General features: G+C 45.9%; 2 protein-coding genes across 2 annotated transcripts; both read left to right on the forward strand.

Annotated features, from left to right (window-relative positions):
- Positions 1 to 1,727: 1,727 nt before the first annotated feature.
- Positions 1,728 to 7,612, forward strand: LOC8031018. Its single transcript, XM_002403984.4, has 3 exons — positions 1,728 to 2,030; positions 4,868 to 5,039; positions 6,526 to 7,612. Exons 1-3 carry the CDS (start codon positions 2,019 to 2,021, stop codon positions 6,828 to 6,830), a joined length of 489 nt encoding a protein of 162 aa, XP_002404028.2. The 5' UTR covers positions 1,728 to 2,018; the 3' UTR covers positions 6,831 to 7,612.
- A 439-nt stretch (positions 7,613 to 8,051) lies between these two features.
- On the forward strand, positions 8,052 to 22,992 carry LOC8031017 (ras-related protein Rab-10). Its single transcript, XM_029979347.4, has 6 exons — positions 8,052 to 8,473; positions 9,346 to 9,406; positions 11,169 to 11,397; positions 12,570 to 12,671; positions 14,516 to 14,600; positions 21,971 to 22,992. The coding sequence occupies exons 1-5, from the start codon at positions 8,347 to 8,349 to the stop codon at positions 14,597 to 14,599; spliced, it is 603 nt and encodes a 200-aa protein (XP_029835207.1). The 5' UTR covers positions 8,052 to 8,346; the 3' UTR covers position 14,600; positions 21,971 to 22,992.
- Positions 22,993 to 23,923: the final 931 nt, after the last annotated feature.

Raw genomic sequence — 23,923 nt, forward strand, 5'->3', positions numbered from 1 at the left:
TTTTATCATAGTTACACAGACAGGAAGCAGGGCACTAAGTATGGTAGTGCTGGTGATGTCGGTGTTCAATTAATGATACGGCGAGAGGACCCGCGTTGCAATGCGGTTTCTCTCGTTCTTCCCGGTATCTTAGGTTGGTGCATTTGGAGCAAGTCCTGGTGCCATTTCTCTACGCGCAATTTTTTTTGCCCCGCTAGCGAAGCGGGCTGGGCTTCATTGGGAGAGAAGATTGGAAGACTTCCGCGAGTGGGGTTTAGAGACCCCTGCTCTAGCCCTATACGTGGTTGAAGAGCAGCTAGGGCCAGAGTAGAACACCCTAGCCCTAACCGCAGCTTTCTAGCTGGGGTGACTGTGGCCCCGTGGCAGTTGCGATTTCCCACGCCACAGCGCCTGGCCGTGACCGCCGCCTTTGCGCAAAAGGGTCGCTCGTGGCTCAGTGGAATGTGATCGGTGTTAGTAAGATGATATACCGAAGTGTCCTTTCTCAAAATACCTTTACAGCCTCCCAATTCGTGGGAAATGCCACGATACGTTTGCCTCGATGACCCCCAGTATTTGTAAAATCTGGGGGGTTCTTCTTCTCGAGGTCGGCTCTTTCGTTCGTATCATCCGTTGCGGCCTGAGAGAGAGCATTTGCACTATCCCGATAAAATAAAACTTTGTCCAGGGCTTCTAAAAAAATTTGTATCATCCCGAAATCGGGATTGAATGTGATTGTACAATTGGGATTTTACTGTAAACGTCCATTTCTCAAAGGGAGTATATACATTTGATCTGGCGAATACTACTGCAAAACCTTGGCTCTAGTAAAATGCAGTTCCAGGGTCACCTCATAGCTGGCGCCAGCCTGCCAGTGTGTTCTCTCGTCGGAAGAGATACCTCGGTTGTAAGCAAGCCTAAGCGCACGAACGGACCTTTAGAAGTGTTGGTTTCAGGGGTGATGTGAAGATCTACCGCCTGGCATGCTTTGAATCGACAATTTCTTAGTAAACGGTTGCGTAATGAACAGTTAAGTCAATAGATACTTGACATCTGATAGGGATATGCTATGTCCCTATCAGGTGCCGCATTGCAAAGTTAATGGGGTTGCGTACCGGACCATTCCCAGTCCAGCTGGGTGTGTCCCTATGGGTAGGAGAGAGAAACTAATTTACGGTGGAGTCCCATATTCTCGGACAGTTCGCTTAACAACTTGAGCGAAAAATTGAAGAGCACTGCTACTTGTTCAAACTCTAATGAATGCTCACTCTGATAAAACCAACTGTTCAGTTGCGTGCTACTTTTGTACAATCTCCAACGGTTCAGTGCTCAATACCCGGATCTCCCGCTCATTTGGTTGTGCAACGGTAAATGGTACAATGATGTGCAGATAGAAGTGCGGCTAAAAAAGCAAAAAAATTGTGCGCAGTCGTTACACATTTACGTCCAGTAGCCCAGACGACTCGAAATCGCCGTTTAATTTCTGCAGTATAGTTCACAACACTCGAGACGTCGATACCCAAGCCTCCCATTTGTTCGGTAGTACTCCAGTAAACGAAGCAATGGTGTGCACATACTAGCATAATTGATAGTAGCAAACGTACTAGATGCAATCCTCGCACATTTATGTTGCGTTGCCCCAACGACTCGCAACCACTTCATCGCAGCAGCATGGTTGCGCAACAGCGACTCGCCGTTTCACGTTGCGTACAAACTCTCGAGATGCTGTCACTGTCTCCTAGCTCATCGAGCACGCCTCTGGTGCATGCAGCGGTGCAAAGGGTAGGCTCTCCTCCCAACGATAGGAGAGAGACTGCTGATCGCTTCAAAATAGGCACTAATGACTCCTCTCTCTAACAATACGTTGAATCACCTGCCCTTGGTCAGTCTGTACGTTATCCGAACGCAACGGTGCACGCGTGACGCCTTTCGTGCCTTATCTGTCTGAAGGGAGTGATAGCGTCTGCGTCGCTTCTCGATCCGGACTCCCGACTGCCCGCAGTTCACTCAGGAGTGACCCCCGGACCAGAGGAGCAGATATGTCCCCGCAGGTAAACTCTCGTGGTTTTTGCTTGGCCCACTTTCTGCACGTAATCTTGCTTTCGTGTTTTTTCAAGTGCCTGTTTGTGTTTGTTGACGGTACAAGTTTTTATTCTATAGTCCCGGAAGTTTCCTCTTGACGTGCGCAGGTTGCTGCGCTGTCTGTCGAAACGGCCGTTGAAGTTTGAAATCGGGCGCCGGTCGTGGCATTTAGAAAATTATCTGTTGGGGTTGCTAGACATTTCTCGAGACGTTTTTGAAGCTCTTTGAGGGGAACAACCAAAAAAATCAATTTTGCAGTTTTAGCATGACAAAAATAAATGCAGTCCGAGGAACAAAACCAGGCAGCAGCGACCGTGAACGAGCACTCCAAGCCGTCTGAATGTTGCGTCAAGATCCACGCCCCCTGGCGATTTGCCTTTGTACGGAGACGAAAAAATGTTTTTCCTCGAAATTATATTTTTGCGATTTCTGGATCTCCGATGTACCCTTACCAAGAAACTACTTACCCAATTAAACGATTACACTAAAAGGTTCACAGCTTGTAGTAAACTATCTTGCCAACAATTCAAACCTAAAAATTTCAAAAATTCATTACATTATAATGTTAAAAATATTAAAATAAAAAAGGTTCCTCTTATGCCTCATGACGTGAGAGAACAATATTTTTTTTTTGCTTTCTGCATGTTCAAACATTTTTCGAAGGTTCAGTTTAAAGCCAGTACCAAGTTACCGTATTTATTCGAATATAGGTCGACCTTTTTTTTTCGGAAATGTTGTCAAAAATTAAGGGTCGACCTATAATCGTGACCAAAGAATTTCGACCTAATTCGCGACCAAAATTTTAAACCTTACCGAGGGTATGGAGCTATCAATCACCTAGCCGGCGTCGCGGTAGAGCCGCGCGGCTTCTTGTTTCAAAAAGCTTTCGATGCACAAAAACACAAAAACAACCGAACAGCACCAGCTCTCGCGCATTTTCCTCGAGCGTCGGGTTTCGCCATCACGCCTGTAGCGTTCCCCTCGCTGGGCAAGGGGGAAGGGGAGGGAGAGGAACGCGATGCGCCATGCACTTTGCCCTCCTATGCGCTCCATTCCTCTCTCCCTCGCAAACGCGCAAAAAAAAAAAAAAAAAAAAACGGAGGTATTTTAGTATGTTTTTCTTCGGCGGGTCGCGTGTTGCTCACGGGGCTCGCAGCGTTGCTCGTGTCTTTGTATTTGGTCTTTCGTGGCTGGCCCGTCTCCACCTTCTTTCGTTTCTTCTTGTCGTCATTTTACAACGGTGTCAGTGAGGTATTGTTGCCAGTATGTCTACCAAGCTGACCAAGCTGACGAAGCTTCGGACGCTTCGGACGACGATATGTCCGGAAGTTCTGACGATGAATAAGTTTTTGACATCGCCCTGTGATTTAGCTGAGAGTGATGTAATTAAAGGTTTGTTTCTTTTGCCCTAACTTTCCCCTGTTCCTTAAAAAAAAAAAAAAAAGAAAGGTCGACCTATATTTGAATTATTTTTTTTTTATTCTCGGTGGGCTCAATAAATAGGGGTCGACCTATTTTCGTGGTCGACCTATTTTCGGGTAAATACGGTACATGAAAAACTGGAACTCGGCCCGGGATTTGACTCTTTATGACTAAAAAATATAAAAATTGCTCTAGTAAAAAAGGGACGGAAAGTTAATCCCAAGGCTGTAACTATAGAATGCATGAATATTTTGCAATAATATATGCGGTAGTTTTGGAGATACAAAATTAAAACCACAATGACCCGTTTACCCTACCATCCCCATTAATCTATGTACAACTATTTACAGCGAGGTAAGTTCATTGTACCGACGGGACATCGGCTGATAGCTGTGACCATAGAGTTCGAATTGGCTCGTGCGTCCTCTCTCGAGACTCTTTGTTGTCAACATTAGTGCGCTCCCACGCACACGGAAACAAGATGTTGTCTGAGATGCAGCAGGGATCATCTGGAAACGGGTTCTTTGCTTCTATACAAGCCCTCACATTATCTTTTGTGGTATCGAAAGGATTGTGAGCGTCGTGGATGGGGATGAAACATACTCGTATAACTTGCATTGTTTCACAGCTTGGTCTAGGAAAAGTGATACTAAGATACTCAGAAAACCGAATTTGTTTGCGATAAGTGTTATCGGTGCCTACTAGCTGTATTGCATGTTTCATTGTGCCCATTTAACAACCACTTTCAAATTAACAGGCAAACACGATCATGTCTAACGAGAGAATCGTTACATATGTAACGGTTCTCTTACTATCTAATGCAGGTTTCAAAGAAACCTGGTTGCACCGAACGAACCAAGCTTGAAAAAGTATAGTGACACCTGATGCAGTGTGTCTCCAAATAGTGCGTCGCACTGCCAGCTGGCGATGGCCCAATCGGATCGTTGGGACAGTCCGTAGCGATTCCACCGGAATCCTCAAATATGGCGTTTGTGGGCCGTTGAGCGATCCGTAAATAACTTGGCGGGGGAGCTTTGAAGAGCGGCAGGCACCTCTCTTTTCGAACCTTAGGTACACAGCACCCAGGATGTGCAAGACCTATCTTGGTGTTAACATTTTGTCTACATCCCCAGATGAGGTACTGGACCTGAAGCAGAGTTGGTTACTACATTAGTTAAGTTCTCGTACACTTTATATAGTGATCGTTTAGCTGATGCTCGGTTCGCTACACTGTACATCTTTCTAAGTGACAAAATGCTGTGTGATCATGGAGGCAAATTTTGTTAAAATAATATGCTAGAGAATAACGATGGTGGTATTAGCGCGCACTTATAATTGCGTAAGCAGCTTCCCTAAAGATAAAATTGCACGATTTGGTTTGCAGGTGAGAAAGCGTGAACGACCGGCGGCGTCCGAAGCCTGCAACATCACGACCCTCAACAACAAAAACAACTGGCACAACTTGTGGCCGACGGACAGGAGAGGTCGCTCTAGGACCCACGACCCACCGGGATCCTATGAGCAGTCTCCAAACCAGAGTTCGTCGTTCGAAATCGGTTAGTAGTACCCACGATCATACTCCGGACAGCGTCGAAGCGCTTTAGTCTCCTCAACAGGTTTTAACATCCACCTTCGGATTTAAAAATTTATGATGATGGCCTGAGATTGTACGAATGCAAAACATAAGTACAGACAATTTTGGAGCCTCAAACGTTCAGACATTCATGCTCTTTATCTGTTACATCTCTTCAGTTACAAGTCTCTGTCCCACGCCTTATCGTATTAACTCGAAAGATGTTTACCTTGGCAAGGGCAGAAGCCTGCCCCGCAAACCATTATCTACTCCATTGTCACTCGGAATTATTATCGCACCTCCTTAAAGAGACCCGCATGGTTACAGCATGACGTAGCAGACGGTATTACAGGAAAAAAGGATATTTTTGCAACCGATTTTTGCCGGTATCTTATCGCCCATACATCTCATCTCATCTTGGGTTCTCAGTAGACATTGTGCGGGCACTTTGGGGAATTGATAAGGTCTCCGGTACGGGTGTAACCATGCGCATTGTTGCAACATTCCGTAGCAGACGGTATAACGAGAAAAGAGCAGCTGATTTTTCCGGATATCTTGTCGCCGTTACTTGGATACATCTAAAGAGCCATTCACACACTCGCATTTTCTTAGGACCGACTTTTCGCGATCTCTTACGAGGAGAAGACATACAGAATGCGTCCCACAGCCCAGTAGAGAAATATGGCAGAGGGTGGGGGTCATTCTATAGCGCAGTGGTTCTCAAATGGGGCCCCGCGGACCCTTTGGGATCCCCGAAGCTTTTGACCTTTAATTAAGCCGATCAATAAAACTTTTTCTTTATGATGTTGACTGTCCCAAGAAGTTAAATTGACCAAACCATATGCACCGAGTGAGTAGTCGATTATTCCCCCTGTCAGCTTCAAACTTGGTTTGCAAACATTTCGTTTTCTTCATTTATTCTTTTGTCATTGTAATCGTACAATACCCGCCTTCCTACCCAGTGGATGGGGTCCCAATTCCGACGAGCCATAAGGGGTCCCCCAAAACGTTAATGGTTGAGAACCACTGCTATTGTGCTTAATCGCACTGAGGTACCCACTTCTTTGCTTACGACAGAGTTCTTAGAATCCCCTAGAATATGCTGGCACCATCTATGAGGCGACCCTGGCTGGAACTGTATTTAATTAGAGCGAAGGTTTTGCTGTATTTGCAAAATCAAAGTTATATAGCCTATGAGAAATGGACGTTTATAACACTTTCAAAAGTGAACCAAGAAAGAGAGAATGATGCGCGAAAAATAAAAGGAAATGCAGGGAAACTGCAAGTGTTCTACGGCTACCCGATGGATGGCGCCAGTGTTTCCTCGTCGGAGATTTTAAGAAACATGGGCAGTTGTGCAAGTTTGTGGCTTTTGTGATCTCCAATTTTTCACTAGACATTGTACGGGTGGGAAATCGATAAGCGACTCCAACACGAATGTAGTAGCACCGTTTGATTCTGTTTTGCAGACGATGCCACCTTCCTGGAGTGTCTAGTGAACGACATGGGCAGCCCACCGGAGGTCCCGCGGCAGTTCTTCACCCGTCACTCCACACCGGAGTCTCAGATCAAGAAGGCAGACAACTTTTCCACCATCAAGGCCAAGTCAATGCCCGATCTTCTTGGCACGGCAGGTCGCCGCTTCACCAGTCGGGAAAAGCAGTTGCCAGTGGTGCCGCCAAAACCAAAACCAACGTTCAAAGACTCCTTCATGCTGATGCTGAAAAAGTCAGATCCGACACGGTCGGACGCAAACCATCGGAACGGCCATTGACAGTGCAAAGACTGAACGTTGTGTGTGTGTAAACTGCGAAACTGCCTTGAACTGACCAGACAAAGGTAGTGCAAGATGCCTCATTGTGAATGCTAATGGCTGGATGCCATGAACAGCATCCCAAAATGGGTGCCATATTGGGAAATTTAGCTGTTCTGCACCCTGTTCTCTGGTATGATCCAACCAGGCTCGTGCTTTCGACTTCACCATGCATCTTCATTCTGTTGGAGACTGTATGTTTGAATCATTGTTCACAGAATCACTGTGGTGTAAGCTGTGCAATATGCATCTGTACTAAAAAAAAAATCAGGAGAAAAAAAGATATTTTTTGGGTAACATTGAATGTTATTTTGGGAATAATCCTTCATGCTCCCAGCTGTTCCAAATCGCCAACATCCAGCTGGTGCGACCAACGTTGGGTGCGATGGCGGCTGTGTTCCCTGGTTGACCTTGAACTCATCAGGGATCAACGATGCGATGCGTATGCATTAAAAGAAATGCGGTACGTGTTTTTGCGGTCACACTTGGAGGCTTCTAAATAAGTCGCCGCGAGAACTGGCACGTGACAATGCGTGACCTTGTCGCGCGCGCCTTTTTGGCTCTGCGGTGGAGGAGGAAGAGGAGGATTGATCATGACGTCAGCGAGGCTGGGGCTGAAGGATGCTGCTTTCGCCACGTTGGAGAGCGGGCGTCGTACAAACTCATCGCCAATAAAAGATCTTGTACAACTGGTACGACGAAGGCGATCGTTCTGAATAAAGATCGTGGATTGCGTAAATCAAGAGCGGTATTTCCTGCCACGCCTTGCTATCACATTGAAGGCGGTCTTAACAAAGCGGCTCAAAACTGTGCAATGGCATACCGATCCAATACTGACATGGTGACCCAGGAGCGGGGGAAAAACGGAACGGGCAATACAAAGCTCCATTTCCTTTAGTACCGACCTAAGCCGTCGCAAGTTATTTGGAAAACGTTTCAAACGCCCAAAAGTAAAAACGGAACAAAAACCAGTAACCGCGATCGCTTCGATTTGCCACTTATGTTGCTCAACTCGTTTCCAACGTTGCTCGCCTCTACGGTTTGGCCACTTTGGCCCGGTGTGCCCATTTATAGACATGACGTCACTCTTATTTGGGGAGCCGTAATGCGAACGCATCTCTAAAAACAGGCGTTCGAAAAGCTGCCCCGCAAGAGCAAAACGAACGAGACGTAAAATGGTGACCGGATATCCGTTCCACGCGGCCAGCCGCGGCGGCGACAGCGCGTGACGTCATCTTGGCATTAGCAGCGAACGCAGTGCGCAGAGTTTTGGTTAGGCCTGACTCCTGGGAGGATCAGAAGTGAGCGCCTATGCATCGATGGACTAGCGTCTACCGATAGCAAGCGCCGCACCCGTGAACCGCTTGCTATTGTCCTCGTGAGACCTTCCCGACGGAAACGAAGCAACAGAGAACCGCGCGGCAGCGTTTCCGCTCCTAAGTGATACCCAAGGTTCCCGAGAGCGGCCATTGTCGGAATGGCCAAGAAGACGTACGATTTGCTCTTCAAATTGCTGCTCATCGGGGACTCCGGAGTGGGCAAAACGTGCATATTGTTCAGGTTCTCCGACGACGCGTTCCACACTACCTTCATATCGACCATCGGTGAGTTTTCTAGTCCCTTCTTGTCCGACGTCCGTAGCGCTTTGGCTTCGGACGGGGGTTCCACCCAAATGCTGCCTCCTTCGATATTTCTTTTTTTTCCTTCCGATATCGAGTCATCGCGTTCTTCGTCTTAACCCGCCCGGCGCCGTTTCCTGCTCTCAAGACGTGCACTCGAGGCGACGCCACCTCGGACGCCCTTTGAGCAATAATTTATCGGCCAAGATTGAGCTAGCGTGACCGTACGGGTCGCCAGCATCCTAGACGCCACCGCGTCTGGTCCGTCTGCTTTACAAGTTCTTAGAGGGCAAATATTGCGAAAGTTTGTCGTCTGCTCACGTTGAAATGGCACGGCTGTAAAGACTCGCTCCCCACCAGGCTTTTTGCAGGTAGTGAAGTTCGCAAATTTCTGACCATTGTCACCTTCGTTAGTTTTGTTTTGTACTTGCGAGAATTGATTTAATCGAGCTCTAGTTTATGCCATGTTAAGGGGGGTGACCGCCGAGGACGAAAAATTGTCGTCTGCTTCTTTCCAATTTATGCAGACAAAAAGGTTAGCTCGCTATAGTGGTCATTGACAGATAGCAAAGTTCGCTACGTCTGATTGATATTCACCGATAAGTCATTAACGCTCGGCCATCCCGTCTCTGGCGTTTAAAAGAACTTGTTTTTTTTATTGTTTATTAGAATAAAAGGTATTGAGTTACATCTTCGACAGGTAAGGTTTTTCTGCAGAAAAGGTTAGCGTGAGCAATAGGTTTTGCGCCTGCTTTATAGTGACGTGTTTTACTGCAAGCTGTCGGTGTTTTGTGCTATTGACCCGGCTGCTGACACAAACGACACCCGCGTGTTTTTTTTTTTTTTTGCTTACGCAGGTATTGACTTCAAGATAAAGACCATAGAGTTGAAGGGCAAGAAAATAAAGCTGCAAATATGGTGAGTGGCTTTTGTGCTTGCAGGAGGAAACTTGTGCAGACGCATTTACTAAGTGTAAGCATTCGGTGCACTGCGGGGAACCATTTTTTACACTTCACCATTTGTTTAGCCCTGGACATGCTCCGTGTCTTGCATTGTTAAGTAGAGACTTACACTTTGAAAAACACGGTGAGAACCGAAATTTGTAATTAAATAACTGCGAAAAATATTTATTTTGGCTTAGAATTTTTAGTGATGTTCGTTGGTGTGCTAAGCAAATTTGCAGGCAAATCGGGGAAGTGAAGTAAATGCCGAAATACCCCTTTAAGCGTCAGCAGAATCTGTATTTAACTACAGTATCTGAAAACCGAGGACAATTGGAATAAAAATTTTGCACGCCGACTCCTTTGTGACACATAACTTGACAGGTCAATGGTAGACGGTTAACAACTGTGCGTTATCACTGGGCCTACTATTAAAGAAATTGCGAAGCCATTTTTCTTTTTTAATAACAATTGCTGAGAATTAAATCCACGCTTATAACGCATGCAGACCGGGGGAGGGGTTGTATTAACTTCTGAGAGGAAAGCATTCGTGTGGATTAGAATTTTCCTAAATCGTATGGCAACATTATCCCAGGACGGAGTTAGCTGCTTCCGTTTCACTGAGCAAAACGTGCGTTGCAATGCATTTCACTCGAGTTTAGATAAAAGGCGTTGTTTGGCAATAGGCAGACCGTCTCATGTCGTGTGCACTTTGAGAACTTTGCAGTGCCAACTGAAATGCCGACGCTCGAACTGTGCCCAATGAAGGAGAAATGAGGGTCTTCAGAGCTGCTTTATTTATGAAAGGACGTTTATCATAGCATTCATTGGGGCATAACATTTTATGCAAATTCTATATATGATATCAAATATTCAGTCTAATTGGGTTACAGAAGATCGATCCAATTATGCAATTAGTTACAGGTCATTTTGGCACTATGAGAAATTTTAATAGGAATATGTTGGTAAGGATCTAATTTGTGCAGTAATGCTGTTCTACATCTTTCCTGAGCATATTACGTTTAAGGCAAATTTATAATTATAGTATAAGAAATAGGCTTGGTCAGTATTTAAAGAGGTATTAATGGCCCACAACTCTTGATCTGGGAAACTAAAACTAGCATCGCTGCATTCTTCCTTACGAAAATGGTACCAAGTTGCTACATTGCACAAGAAAAAGTATGAACAGAGAAAAAGGCACATAAAATTGATGTTTTTATTTTGATGTGTGCCAAAAATAAGAACAACTGACTTAACATGATGACATATTAGACTGATCTATATTTCTCTATATTTTTAAACTCTGAATTCCCTGAATGAAAAACCTGGAACTGTAAGAGAATGTAAGAGCACCTGGAAAAGGCGTCAGATTGTTGAAAAAATTGGTTATGTTGTGGAAAATGACCAGCGTGGACATCGCAGTAACACACAACGAAGTGGGATGGCCATCGCGCTGGGTAACAGTTGGCATCACCCGTTTGGCTCGATTAAACGGGCACAGCCCAAACAATGGCTGCAGCCCCATCCTTGGCATTTTATTCAGTACCTGTTGGGGAAAACCAGGAAAAATCGGGGAATTTGAGGGAAGTAATCTGGTAGATGCCCCATGCTTTTTGCGGTGGTTTGGCCTCGTCCGTGTGTGCATTGCTCTGACCTTGAGACAAATGGGCGGCCAAGGAGAGATGGATGGAGCCCCCCTTTTACTCGGACGTTGAAGAGGTGTCTGGGGTTCCTCGCAGGGACACGGCTGGCCAGGAGCGCTTCCACACAATCACGACGTCCTACTACCGAGGTGCCATGGGCATCATGCTGGTGTACGACATCACCAACAGCAAGAGCTTCGACAACATAGCCAAGTGGCTGCGCTACATCGACGAGCACGCCAACGAAGACGTCGAGAAGATGATCCTGGGCAACAAGTGCGACATGGAGGACAAGCGCCTCGTCTCCCGGGAGCGGGGAAACGCCGTCAGTGGGCCTTCCTTTCCTTTTTTTTGCTTGCAAAAACAAACCGCCTTGCCGAAGCATTGTGGCGGGTACGGCCTAGTGTTAGTAACCACTCGTTTGCGCAATGTGATAGGGTAACAAATCATTAAAGGCTGCTAATTAAATGCAAAACCTAGTTAAACAACTAGCGTGTTGAAAATCGGATTCCCTTCCTGAAAGAGGCGGTTTCACGTAAATTGTCCCAGCATCCGGAATGTCTGTAAGGGCTCTGTTATACTGTGGCGTTGAGTGTGGCAAACGTTGCATAGCACAGCGCACTAATGTTGATTGGTTGAAGATTTCAAGTTCCTGCTTGCCGGTCAATGAAACGCGCGCATTCTGCGCTACACTGCATTCAACGTCTGAGTATAACGGAGCCTTTAAGGGCAACTCTGCTCAAGTTCGAAGATTTCAGGATAGTGAGTGATTTCGCATTGAAAAGCACTAGTAAAAGACACTACGTCATTTGCTTCGCAAAAAATGAAGTATATAGATCATTAAGTCTAATTTTAAACACGAGCAGAAATTAAAACAAACTTCGGCTCTGTCCGGCAACATTGGTGTCGGGCCATTCAGAACATGGCTATTACGTGGTGCAAGATGTCACGTCATCTACGCAACGATGGGCGGGATTGGGGCGTGCTGGCGGGCCACTGTTCGGCGGGCAGGTGCCAGGCGCCAGTGTCGTCTGCACCGCACTCTTCACCACATTTTGGTGTCTAGCGCATTTGACGACGTCTGCACAAGTGTGGCATAAGTGTGTGTATGCAGTGTTTGTGGTGTCAATGAAACTTTGAGACACAATATAGTCTAATCTTGTTAACTCTAACTCGAGGGGGATCGAGAATTTCTCTGAATAAAGCAAAGTTGAGATACTTTGTTTTTTGCGTGCCTACCGTCAAGGGCCTCCGATTTCCCCAAAACAGGAGAGATCATTTTGACAGCAGTCTGAAAGTTGATCCACCCGTTAATTTTAACCGATTTCTCTTTGTATTGCAGTGGCCACCTTTGGGGTATTGCTGTAGAGTAGAGAGGTGCCGCGTAGGTCACTCTTTCATGGTTGGGGATCAAAAAGTTCTGTGGTCTGTCGGGTGTTAAAAGAATGACCTCCCAGCTGCGTGCGTTTGATGAACCGCTTGTGGCGTCCCGTGCAGGTAGCGATAGACCATGGAATCCGGTTTATGGAGACGAGCGCCAAGACCAATGTCAACATCGAGTTTGCCTTCACAGAGCTCGCGGAGGCCATTTTAAATAAGGTGGGTGTCCACGTTCCTGTTCTAGCATGGACAACAAGAAAAGCTAGAGTCACGAGCACGGAGCCTGGGTTGATTTTCTCATCGCTTGTTTATTTATTTATCCCCACATTGCCCAGTGGACATTACTGTAGGGGGCTGCGAAGAAATATATATAAATAAATTTCACAGCAATGAACAGAATCCTAAAAAAGAGAGTGAGTCGCAACAATCATATTAATTCATCAAAAAATATGAGCGAGCAGTGGAAATCGACACAAACTGATCGGGCAGCACATTCAATCGTGAACAATCTGCGGAAAAAAGATGACTTTAGTAGGTCAGTACGGGCAGAAGGTTCTCTGATCTTTTTATTATTAGTGACTCTTCGTGAAACGTTACGAAGTGCCACGACGTATTAAAGCACAAAACAATATTTAATAGAACCCCTAATGTTGATGTCGCAAGACTTGTACAGCAAATTAGTTTCCCTGCTAAATTTAGTCTAAAAACTTGACATCACTTCATCTGATGTCACGTGACCTGTACACGAATTGAGTTTCCCCGCTAAATTTAGCGGGAAAATTGGTCACGTGACCTATAAACCAATTAGCGTTTCCCCGCTAAATTTAGCGGGAAATTTAATGTCACGTGACTCGAGTGTTTTTGTTACGAGACTTGTACAACAAATTACTTCCCCCCCCTAAATTTAGCTAAAAACTTGATGTCACTTTCTCCGACGCCTCGTGACCTGTACGCCTATTCAGTTCCCCTGCTAAATTTGGCATGGAAATCAATGTCGCATGGACTGAACACCTTCGGTTTTCCTGCTAAATTTAGCGGGGAGATTGACATCACTTTGCCTGACGATGCGTGACACATTAATAAAACTTCCCCACCAAATTTAGCAGGAAAATTGACCACATATGACTTGTATTCTAATTTAGTTCCTACGCTAATTTTGCGGAGACATTGGCGCCATGTTACCTACTATAAAATACCGGGCAAGCGCCCACTCAAAATTTAGAGATATATGCGAAAAAATGGGGGATGGGCGCTTGTCCGGTCATCAATTTTACGTATAAATGTACTGTGCATATTTTTTCATATCTTAGAAATTTGGATATGGCCGCTTAATGTGGAATGGGGGGATGCGCGGTATTCTACGGTATGCAGCGAATTCCCCACTCAGTGTACTGGGGAAGTTGATAAAAATGAAGGTCCTTTGCTCACCGAAACCACGGGTTTGTCTACGAAATAATTTTAAACTGTCGCACATTAAATACTGCAATTTCTGCATCGTAGGACTTTGGAGATAAATGTTGCTGCCAATATTTTAGAATTATCTCTACCGATGTTGCCAAATGGAAGATTATCTGGAAGTTTAAGACGAGAGGTGTTTCCGCCTTTGTTCCAAAAGTTTCCAACTGAGTGCCTTAGTGCAATTGCAAAAATTCCAAAATGCCGCGCATTTGCAAGCAGCAAGTCATGAGAATGTCCCTTGTGCTCCTTTTTGCTTCTCAGCATCTACCGTACGACGTTGAGGATAGAGGGTTGCACAATTACCCTCGCCCACTCACTTACATTGCCTCCATCATCTGCTCGTGCCAGTTCTATGCTGCCAGTAAAACGGTCCATCGTAGAGCTGAGGTACCTGTAGACTTGGCATGGTCTATGCTAGCTGAGATAGAGTAGGGGTAACTGAGAAATTGGCACGCTCGCTCGCATTTAATTAATGCAGATTGATAGGTGGGGTCCACGAGGACAACTGCGCTTTAGAGCATAGTGTGGGCCTTTATGTGGGACGTTTCTCCCAGGTGGGTTGGAAGTGCCGAGGTGACCAGTCTCGTTCATTTTCTCGTTTTCAGCAAATGGCGGGCAAGGATTTGGCGGAAAACCAGGACAGGCTTAGGGTACTGCCCCCGGAGAAGAGGGTGATGAATTGTTGCTAGGGTGAGTCACTTTTTACTTCACTCGTCTTGGTTTGTCTTTGGCATATCTGATCTTTGCGGCGGGGGGGGGGACATGCTATCGAAAGAACGATTTACTGCAGAAAACGATCTGGTTTTTGTGTACTGGGGTTACCAACTCCAATCGCGGACCGATTTTTCGGACACGGAAACTTCGGACATGCTCGATTCTGGGGACGTCTTTGCAGGACCGTTGCTCACCCTATAGAGTTGTAGAAGAGCGACAGAAGCTTCGGACTGCAACTCGTTACTTTGGTAACTTAGTTTGCGCTGTCTGGGTCCACTAAACCACCGACATTCATATGTTACTCGTAGTCTTACGCGATAGACAACCTCGATTAAGCCTATACAGTCGCCGACCAATTTTTCGGACATGTCTGATTATTCTGACGTTTTCGCCTAACTCTCACTTACCCATAGAGTTAATGTATAACACCTACCAAAATTTTGGACGCAATATAGCTTATTGCTCGATATTTCTGGCATAATTTGCGTGATCTACTCAGTTTACAGCCACAAAACAGCCGCCGCGATAGTGCCGCAAGCTTAGTCACTGCCATTTGGTCGGTTGAATTTTGCCCTGTGGCCTCGATACCACGTCTTACGCAATAAACAAGCTGGGTTGAGGCTGTAGTCGGGTTTTCCGGTTCCGCTACAGACAACGTGGCCGCCGTCTGCCCATTCTTATGGCTCTTCCAGTTCTTCTTCTGGTCCGTGTTTTTTTAGTGCAACCGCAAGAACAGCAGCCGTCTGCCGTTCTTGTCGTCTTTGAGTGCAAAGGTTTTTTGCTAATGGGCTTAGTATTGAAGCAAGCTTGGTGGACTAAATGTTGTCTACAAATAGTGCCAAATGGCGCCAACTTCAGCTTCGCTGTTCGTGCTTTAACTTCGCTGTTTGTGCCAACGAAGGTGCCGACAAAGTGCAGCACCGTGATCGAACAGACCAGCAAACAAATGAGAAGTGAATAATATAAAGCGGAAGTTGCACAAGAACTTAGAATTGACATCAAGCAACTGGAAAGTGGCCAGTAACGTTGAAGAATATGTGCGGAAGTTTGATATTTTGGCTAAAACCTATTTCTCAGACCGCTGAAATTTCTGGACAGTTTCGGGGTCCCCTCAGAGTCAGAAAGATTGGTCGGCGACTGTGGTCGTGCTCCGGTACACCTATTGTTTGCTAGCTATTGCAATCTGGCATTTGCCCACTCCCTACGGCCATTGGCTGAGTGCCGCCGGACGTGTTGTGTCCTTATGTTCCTTGAGTTTGAATGAGCTTTCTGCCGCGAGGCTTAGTGGTGAAGCGATTTTTGTTGGCGGAACATTGTTTCCAGGCGGCACGCAATGGCTCTGACGAAGATTCCCATCACAATATTGCAAGTACTGTACGGGAACAATGGAGAAGAATGCTTCGGTCATAAAGCGAGTGTTGCGGGAATAAAATATTCCGGCTTTAATAGATTTTTGCAACTGATCGACTCTTTTCACTTTTGCGCAGTACGTGTCGAGTATGAATATTCGCTCGGCAACTGAAACATTAAAGTGTTTCATTTGCCGAGTGTTATTACAATCTACAAAATATGAACGAAGAAATAGTTTTAACCTGGCAACGACACCAATTGAAATGTTTTGCGATTGTGGGGCTTCAATATTAAGCACTTTTGAATCCCCATGCCTTTACGCCGCCAAGGTCTGAAACGACGGTTGTATCCAGTCGTAAAAAGCCATTCTCTGTTTTTTTGTTGCAGTTAATTCCTTCATGCAAGAGGAGACACTACACGCGCGAGACCCTGTAAAAATTTGGCTTTCTCATACGCAAAATATGCAGAGCCTGTCCTTACTGTCCAGAGGGTCAACTCTAGAAACACGGTCCACTTATGCTGAGCCACGCGGGTTTGTCCGCTTTGTCTTGGTGGCACTCACCATTGCTGTCGCGGGTTCATGCGTCAGGGGCACGTCAAGTCCATCGCTCGTTTCAAGATTAATGTCTTCATGAGGTTGACACCGAAATTATTTATGAAGAAAGTGTATGGGGGAGCTCAGTCTTGCTCTGTGCCAGATCTTGCATGGAGCCACTTGAGTTGTGCTGCCATCAAGGCCCTCAGTCTTAGTTTCGGTAAATACCAATAAACCCCAAAAAATGAACACTTGCCAGTTTGGTCACAATAGAAATAAAAACCGAAAAAGCCAGAATGGAAACTCTCCTTGAATAAGAAAAACCCGAGCTTTGCGGGCAGAAAATTATTTTGTGTTGATCTCAACGCCGCCCCTGCTGAACTTTCTGTCGAAACTGCTTCTTCCATAAGAATCTCAACAATACGGGAATGTTTTCCAAGTATGTTTCCTGGAGGTTAGGGAATCCTGTTTTCTTCGACGTAAACTTCGGAAAAACGTCCCCGAATTCGAAGAAAAGTGAATCCCGAGAACGTGGTACCCTCTTCATCCTCTGTGCGAAGAGAATCGGCATTGCCTAGTCCAGTTCATTTTGAACCGGTTGCACCATCAACGGTGTCTGGGTGTTCTATCTCCAAAGCTAGCTAGCTTCCGGAAGAGGAAAACAAGCCGACAGCAATCAAGCGAAAGTGGCTTAAGTGTGAATCCTCCCATTGGCCATCTCTTGGTTGACACGTGTGCAATCAAGAAATTGCTACAAGCTCTTCAGGCATTGTGCTTCTTGAGTTCAGCAAAGTGCTGCGGCTTCTGCTTATGTTTGAGAAGGCACACTGTCCACATTCGTTGACGATCGAGGACTCTGGGTAGAGTGAACTCGCGGCACGTGCTGTTGCGAGTCCTCGCGGTTGCATTATCGGCCGCAGAGGACCGACAACTTCTTCACTCCCACGGACATGCCACGGCCGGTCGGTCTCAAATAGTACTGAGAGCTCATGATCGAGATTCGTGCTCCAGGATTGCTGGCGGCCATGGCTGGTACGAAGGAAACTGCACCAGTGATGCGGGCCGTTTCTAATGCAGGAAGTAGTGAAGATTGGCTGGACGTTCGTGCAACTCTCGACAAAACATGTTGCACGTTGCATTTTAGCGTATGCCTTATGGTAGAACTTGAAACGCTGTTGGACTGTGCAGTCATCAGCACTTCCTGCCACTTCCTACCAACTGCTTGGCTTAAAAGATCACGATGTGTGGCTGAAAAAGCACCAGCTGATGTGCCAAAAGAGGTAGCTCTGCCAATGCCATGACTGGTCGCTCTTTCAAGCAACTTGACATGCAGTGTACCAGTGCTCCGTGACAGAGATGGCGAGGCAACAGTGCCTCTGTTACAAGGAGATTCTGAAGGAGGACTGCAGGAATTGCGTAGCTAAGTGCTTGTGCACTGCTACAGATGCTCGGATTTTGAGGCAGGCTCACCAATGTTATAGAAAGTGCAGAGATTACTGCGAATGTGTGCTCAATGACTGCCCCAGATTACAATGCAGACAGGAGTGATCGCTAGATTTATGCACACGGATTTGACCGACCCCGTTCACGTCGCAGCACACTTGACTCGGTAGATAGTGAAGGAGTTGAGAGGTGCTGAAAACCTCATTCTTAGTCAATTTTTAAAATAAAAACTAGGACATGCAGGCAAAAGCTTCTTTTTTTTTTTTTTTTGTTCTTTACTTCACAAAGGTCGGAACACCAACTCCCAAATGATTTAAGCAGAGCAATGAAATTGTTGCACAGCTCCTTTAAGGCCTAAGGAGTTGCAAGTGTGTGAATGGGCCTTTTAAATCGAAAATTTTTGCAGCAATTTCATAGTATAAATTTTCCAACAGTGTTAACTTTCAGCTGGGAGAACCTCTTTCTGTTGAGATAATATAGTATGGAGAACCTCTTTTTGTAGCTCCTTAGAAAATTGTCCTGTGAGGAGGATATTTTGTAAAGAGGTAAACATTTTGTAGAAGAGATGAATACATCCTCCAAATGTTCTCAAAATGGAAACTTGTTTAGAAGTTGGATTTTTGAATCTGGTGTCCTCCCTGAAGTTACATTTTCTGGACATTTAATGACGTCTGCTTGCAGGCATCACAGAGACATATTGCTAGCAGCTGTGACCAACTTTGCAGGTTGGTCATGGTTGGTCGGCCGTACGAAAAACTGAAGTCTGCAAGCCCTTTTCGACAGCATTCTTCATTTGCTGTAACGCAGTGGTTCTCAACCGTTAATGTTTCGCAAACCCCTTCTGGGTCGGCAGAGATGATGGAGGACCCCGTTCGTGGGGAGGGGAAGGGAAACATATATGTTAATTATGATAATGATTTAATAAATGTATGTAACTAAGCACCGTGTGAAGCAGACTTTTCTCATCGATATACACATGAGAAAACTTGCCTAAAAATTGGAACGTTTCTTCTCAATCTGAAAAAAGAAAACTTTTACTGCTGGGCTTGACTAATGAAGCAGAGCTTTGGGACGTCTAGAATGCCAATGCAGGGTCCACGAACCCCAAAGGGCTCACGGACCTTAAAGGGTTCACAGACCCTCATTTGAGGAGCACTGCTGTAAGGCATCTACAGGGAATGTTTTCATCCTTATAAGTAAATGAGAGATGAACGTGGAACACTGCACTTGCTCGTTTGGTTCGTACAGGGGTGGAACGGCTGCGCCATTTGTGCCATTTTGTGCCAGACGCATTTGTCTGTGCCATGTTGTGGAAACTGCGCCACAGCCAATACCTCGTGCCATTATGCACCAAATTACAAAACGTGCACCAAAAAAAATTGTATTTTGCCTTGGTTTCGGTTTTTACCGGCTCTATTGGCAACAATGAGTGCGTTTAGCTTGCGGGTCGGAAGCGCGCGAAAACTCGGGGTTCGGATTCCAAGCGCTACACCACCTGTGACTGGATTGTTATTTTTCAATCATAAGCGGTTAAGCAAGTCGGCCGAGGTGAGGTCGAGTCGTAAAGCATCAGACTGCCTGAGGCTCTGCGGCCCGAAATCCGGACGTGAGCCAGTTGAAAGCACATTAGCAAAAGATTCCTTTTAGTACTTCATCGTTAAAAGTTGGAACCGCATTTCCGGAAAATAAATTGCGATTTGATAGAACTGAAACGCTGTCCGATCTGAAACCTTGCCGGCCAGCACCTCTCGTGCGAGCAGTAAATCTGCTCGGCGTACTTTAACCTTGCTCCTGCTTATCGCTTTGAATATGACAAGTCTGTTCATCGTAGTCTGCTGCTTCGATATTGAGTTGCACAATAGGATAAACTCAAAATTTGTTGCCCTGTTCCTCTGTGCAACTGCACGTCCATTGCTCACGCAAGTCACGTGGTTCGCAGATATAATAACTATGTCGAGCATGTGTGGGTTCTGCGATAAGTAGTGCTGGTTTGCATTTTGAGCAGCTGAAAGCACTCGGAAAATATCAAGGACACCATCTTCAGAAACATATGGTTCATGCTTTTTGGTTCTCATTAAGGCTCACAAAGTTTCGGGTTTTCGCATCTGTTACACTCTTATCCCATCTGCCTAGGTCCCTAACTACTCATGTTCATCTGTGTTGCTAAGCACAATTGAAATTTCTCCCGTGCTCATCTAAGACACAAGCTAAAGTGCAATGAAAACTGATCTGAGCTGCCCCTAGCCTGCTCCTGAACGTAGTTTTAGCTGCTCCCAACCTGCTCCAAAACAGCTGTTTCAGCTGCTCAAGTGGCTGCTCCCAGGTACATGTCATGAGTTCCACCCCTGTTCGTATGAGGATTGCTTCGGTACTTCAACGGTGCATCGTTGTCAGTGAAGTGGTCACAACTATGGCTTTGAATAACCATGAACACTGGTGCAATTTTGATGGTAAAAAATTGGTTGTGCTGTTTTTCTCCATCTTCAAAATCACAACTTTTTGAGGTGCAACTTAGTTGCTGTAACTCGCCGTTCCTTCTGAAGCCCTACAGGACTCGTAACAACTCCTTTGTCCAACCCTAACGCTAACATTCGTAATGTGTCTGTGATATTTCTATCCATCATTTGTGACAGAGTGCTAGAGAGTTACTGCAATCAAGCGATGGCCATTTCTTTGTTAATTTTTTTCTATAGCTGAAGGGCTGTCATCCTAAAATACTAGCATAACTAGTAGAATGTTTAGGACACAAAATTTTGGGAAAAGTGTGGAGCTCTTAAATATAGTATGTGAGTAATAATGTGTGTGAGTGAGTAATAGTACATGCAAAAGCACCGACGTTGTGTTCCTACTGTGTCACGCAGCAGACATGTACATACTGTGGCACTGTTAGCGCAAATGATCCATTGTCAGTTTTTTTTTTAATTTATTTTTAGTATGGAAGGATTGTTTCTGAAATTATGGTATAGTGGTGGAAAGTGGTCAGTTGGGATACTAACCTAAGCGGTAAATTTTGATGCCTGCAGGTACTCTTTCAAGCTAAAATGTGAAAGTGCCGAAGTCTCGTTCGCATTAAATTGTCGTGCGGTGTACTTTAATTTTTGTTTGTTTCCAAACATAGTTGGGCAGTTGGCTATCCTCTTTAGAGAAAAAGATGGGTGAAAATGAGTGGTAGAACAAAATTGGGCAGTTTGCTTAAAAGAGGAAGATAACGTATTTGGGCCTGAAAAAGTGGGTGGACATCCAGACAAGACCTAAAGAAGTTTGTGGGCAACCTGGTGCCACAAGTGTTGCTTGCATGTGAGGGCACTGAACAGAAAAAAAAAATGTTCTTTTTAGACAGTCTGGTTGGGACACGCCTGTGAAATAAGTAAATTTAAGGCGAAAAATCTTTTTTAGAGCAATATTGTTGGCGCGAGATTTATTTTAAATTTTGCGCGCAAAGTCCGTGACGTCACGGAATGGTCATACACTCTTTCCGCCTCAGCGAGATGGTCATACCCTCTCTCCACTTCTCCTCCACGCACCTGAAATGCTGAGAGTAAACAAGTGGGAAGGAGGTGGCTACCGACCAAATCGCGTCTCGCTCTGTCAATATTGGTCTAAATTTTTTTTTTTTTTTTTTCCGTAAAATTAAATTTTTTGATACGCGAGGCCCAACTAGACTGTTCAAAAAACTTTTTTTTTCTTTTTCAGTGGCCCTTTAAATTGTCCGTAGCCACCTGCACCGACCAAGTGCAATTGGTCGCTGGAGCGGCACTCTGCCGTCAATAAAAGGCCGGCGCAGACTTATGTGTGAGGGCTTCTGGAGCGTGGCATTCGATAAATGGCTACACATTGAATTGGTGCGTTGTCATTTTCCGAGGCGGGTAGCAGCGAGGGAAGCCCAGCAAGTTGAAGAAAGAAACACGTCTAAGTGTTGGCTTTGTTTAGCGTAGATATTGCAGGTGGGGCATTACTTTCGACTAAAATTTCCTAGTTTAAAACAAAGTTTTAAATGTGAATATTTTTTTTGTCGCAGGTATGTTCCAGTAATCGTCGTGTCAAGAAAGTGAAGCATACAGATAACATATGAGTGTAAGAGAGAGAGAGCCTAAAAGAGACACCCACAACACATAGCAGGTGACTATGACCCGACAACACTATACAAAAGCAAAAACGTTGGCAAATACACGCAGCAAAACCTGGACCCCAAGTAGCTCCCCCCCTAGAGCGTCTTCATCCGCGCCGAAACAATGGCCGCAGCGATGCATCGCAGCCACGCTGATCCTCTCAACGCCCCTCGGGACCTTCGAGTTTGTGGAAAGTCGTGCAACGAGCGGAAGAACAACAAACAACGGCGTCCCGGGTCTTTCGTTTGGACGGACGACCGCCCGGCCAACGCTTGTTTCTTCTTTTTACTGCCTTAACGGGACTGAGAGTCGGCGGTCACACGGGACGACGGAAAACAAACGTGCGGCGAACCTCTCCTCCGCACACGTCGCCTGCCAGAGAGTCGCCGGCGGAGGACGTCGAGTGTTTGTAGTGGAGAGACGGACGGACGTGCGAACGACGACAACTTTCAGAACGAAACGTCCGTGGCAACCGGCGAAGAAAGGACAGTGGGATTGTCTCCTTCTCCCTATCCCCCCACCTCCCGTCCCCCTCCCTTTTCTGCCATTTTGTGCGCGTGTGCGTGTGTTTTTAATTTGCATCGAAGCTCGTGCTTCGAAACATTTTTTCACAGCAGAAAAGAAGCGCGTGCGTGTTGCTAGCAGCAGTCGTAGGTCGTTTCCGTTGCTTTGTTTCGTTGGGTTTTGCGGATCGGCGTGCGTTTCTCCCGCGTGCAACTCTCGGCGTTTCGATTGCGCAGCCAGTCTGCGCCCATTCTGCTCGGTGCGAGAAGCAACGGACGAAGGGGGATTCCCTTTGCGTTGGCAACGTTTGTAGGATGCTCGAAACATCTCTCTTGTTGCTTTTGTTGAGGAAGAGGCTCCATACTGTCAATTTCTTGTTTTCACTGTACGATACGCTTCTTTTGTTGAATAAATTGCAGTTCTTCTAGGTGCCTCGTCTTCAAGTTGGTGCTCCCAGCTACGGTGGAGGCTTACAGCTCTTGCCACATTTAGCAATAACACGACGTCGCCTATAGCTCGAGCAGCTCTAGGAGAGCAGTCTTATCCCCAGATTTCATTGCAAAAAACTAAGGTAAGCAACCTTTATTGCATAAAAATGGTGAAAAATTGGCCGTGTATTTGGGCTAACTGTAGCATGCACTGCACATGACTGTTTCTAGGTCCATTGATTATGGATATGGCAGCAGCCTTCGGAGCAACGTCATGCTCTTCCCCGCGCTAGCTCGCCACGTTTGGTTCGAGGTATCGCGTGCATCTGCCCGGTGACTGTCGGAATTGGCCTGGTTTCAGTGACATCTGGCGGTTTAGCGTTGCAGAGCACGGTTGAACAGGATTTGAACATCTATTTTCTCTTCGCCACACTTTTGTGCCTTTTCGATGCAAGAAGTTTGCGGTGGGTTTCCCACTTAAACTGTTTCTCGTAGTGCAATAATCTACACACGCCCGCAGTGCTGAGACTGCTGCGTCATCTGTGCCTAACTGCTTACCTGGAGGCTGCTACACCCTGCCGCACCTCACCAAAATGGGAGGAATTTGCGCCGACATTGCACCAAAAGTTGATTTCACTTTATCAATACACAAATTAATGGCTCGAGTGTTGCTACATTGTTAGATCGTCACGGTCAGCCTGCGCGAATTTTTAAAACTCGTATCGCTAAAAATAATGTATTCTACGACGCGTCCCACTCGAAAATTACGGGGTGTTTTGGAGCACAGCCGGCTCTTGGGCACCTATATCCGCGTGTAGCGGCGTCGCCGTCGGTGTAATCGCCCCGCTAAATTCAGCGGGAAAATGAGTTGTTGAGGTCATATGGCGTCAATTTTCCAGCTAATTTTAACTGGGAAGAGGGGAGGGTATG

The sequence above is a fragment of the Ixodes scapularis genome, unplaced genomic scaffold, assembly GCF_016920785.2.
Source record: "Ixodes scapularis isolate PalLabHiFi unplaced genomic scaffold, ASM1692078v2 PGA_scaffold8__174_contigs__length_109621045, whole genome shotgun sequence".
In the NCBI taxonomy this organism is placed as follows: domain Eukaryota; kingdom Metazoa; phylum Arthropoda; class Arachnida; order Ixodida; family Ixodidae; genus Ixodes; species Ixodes scapularis.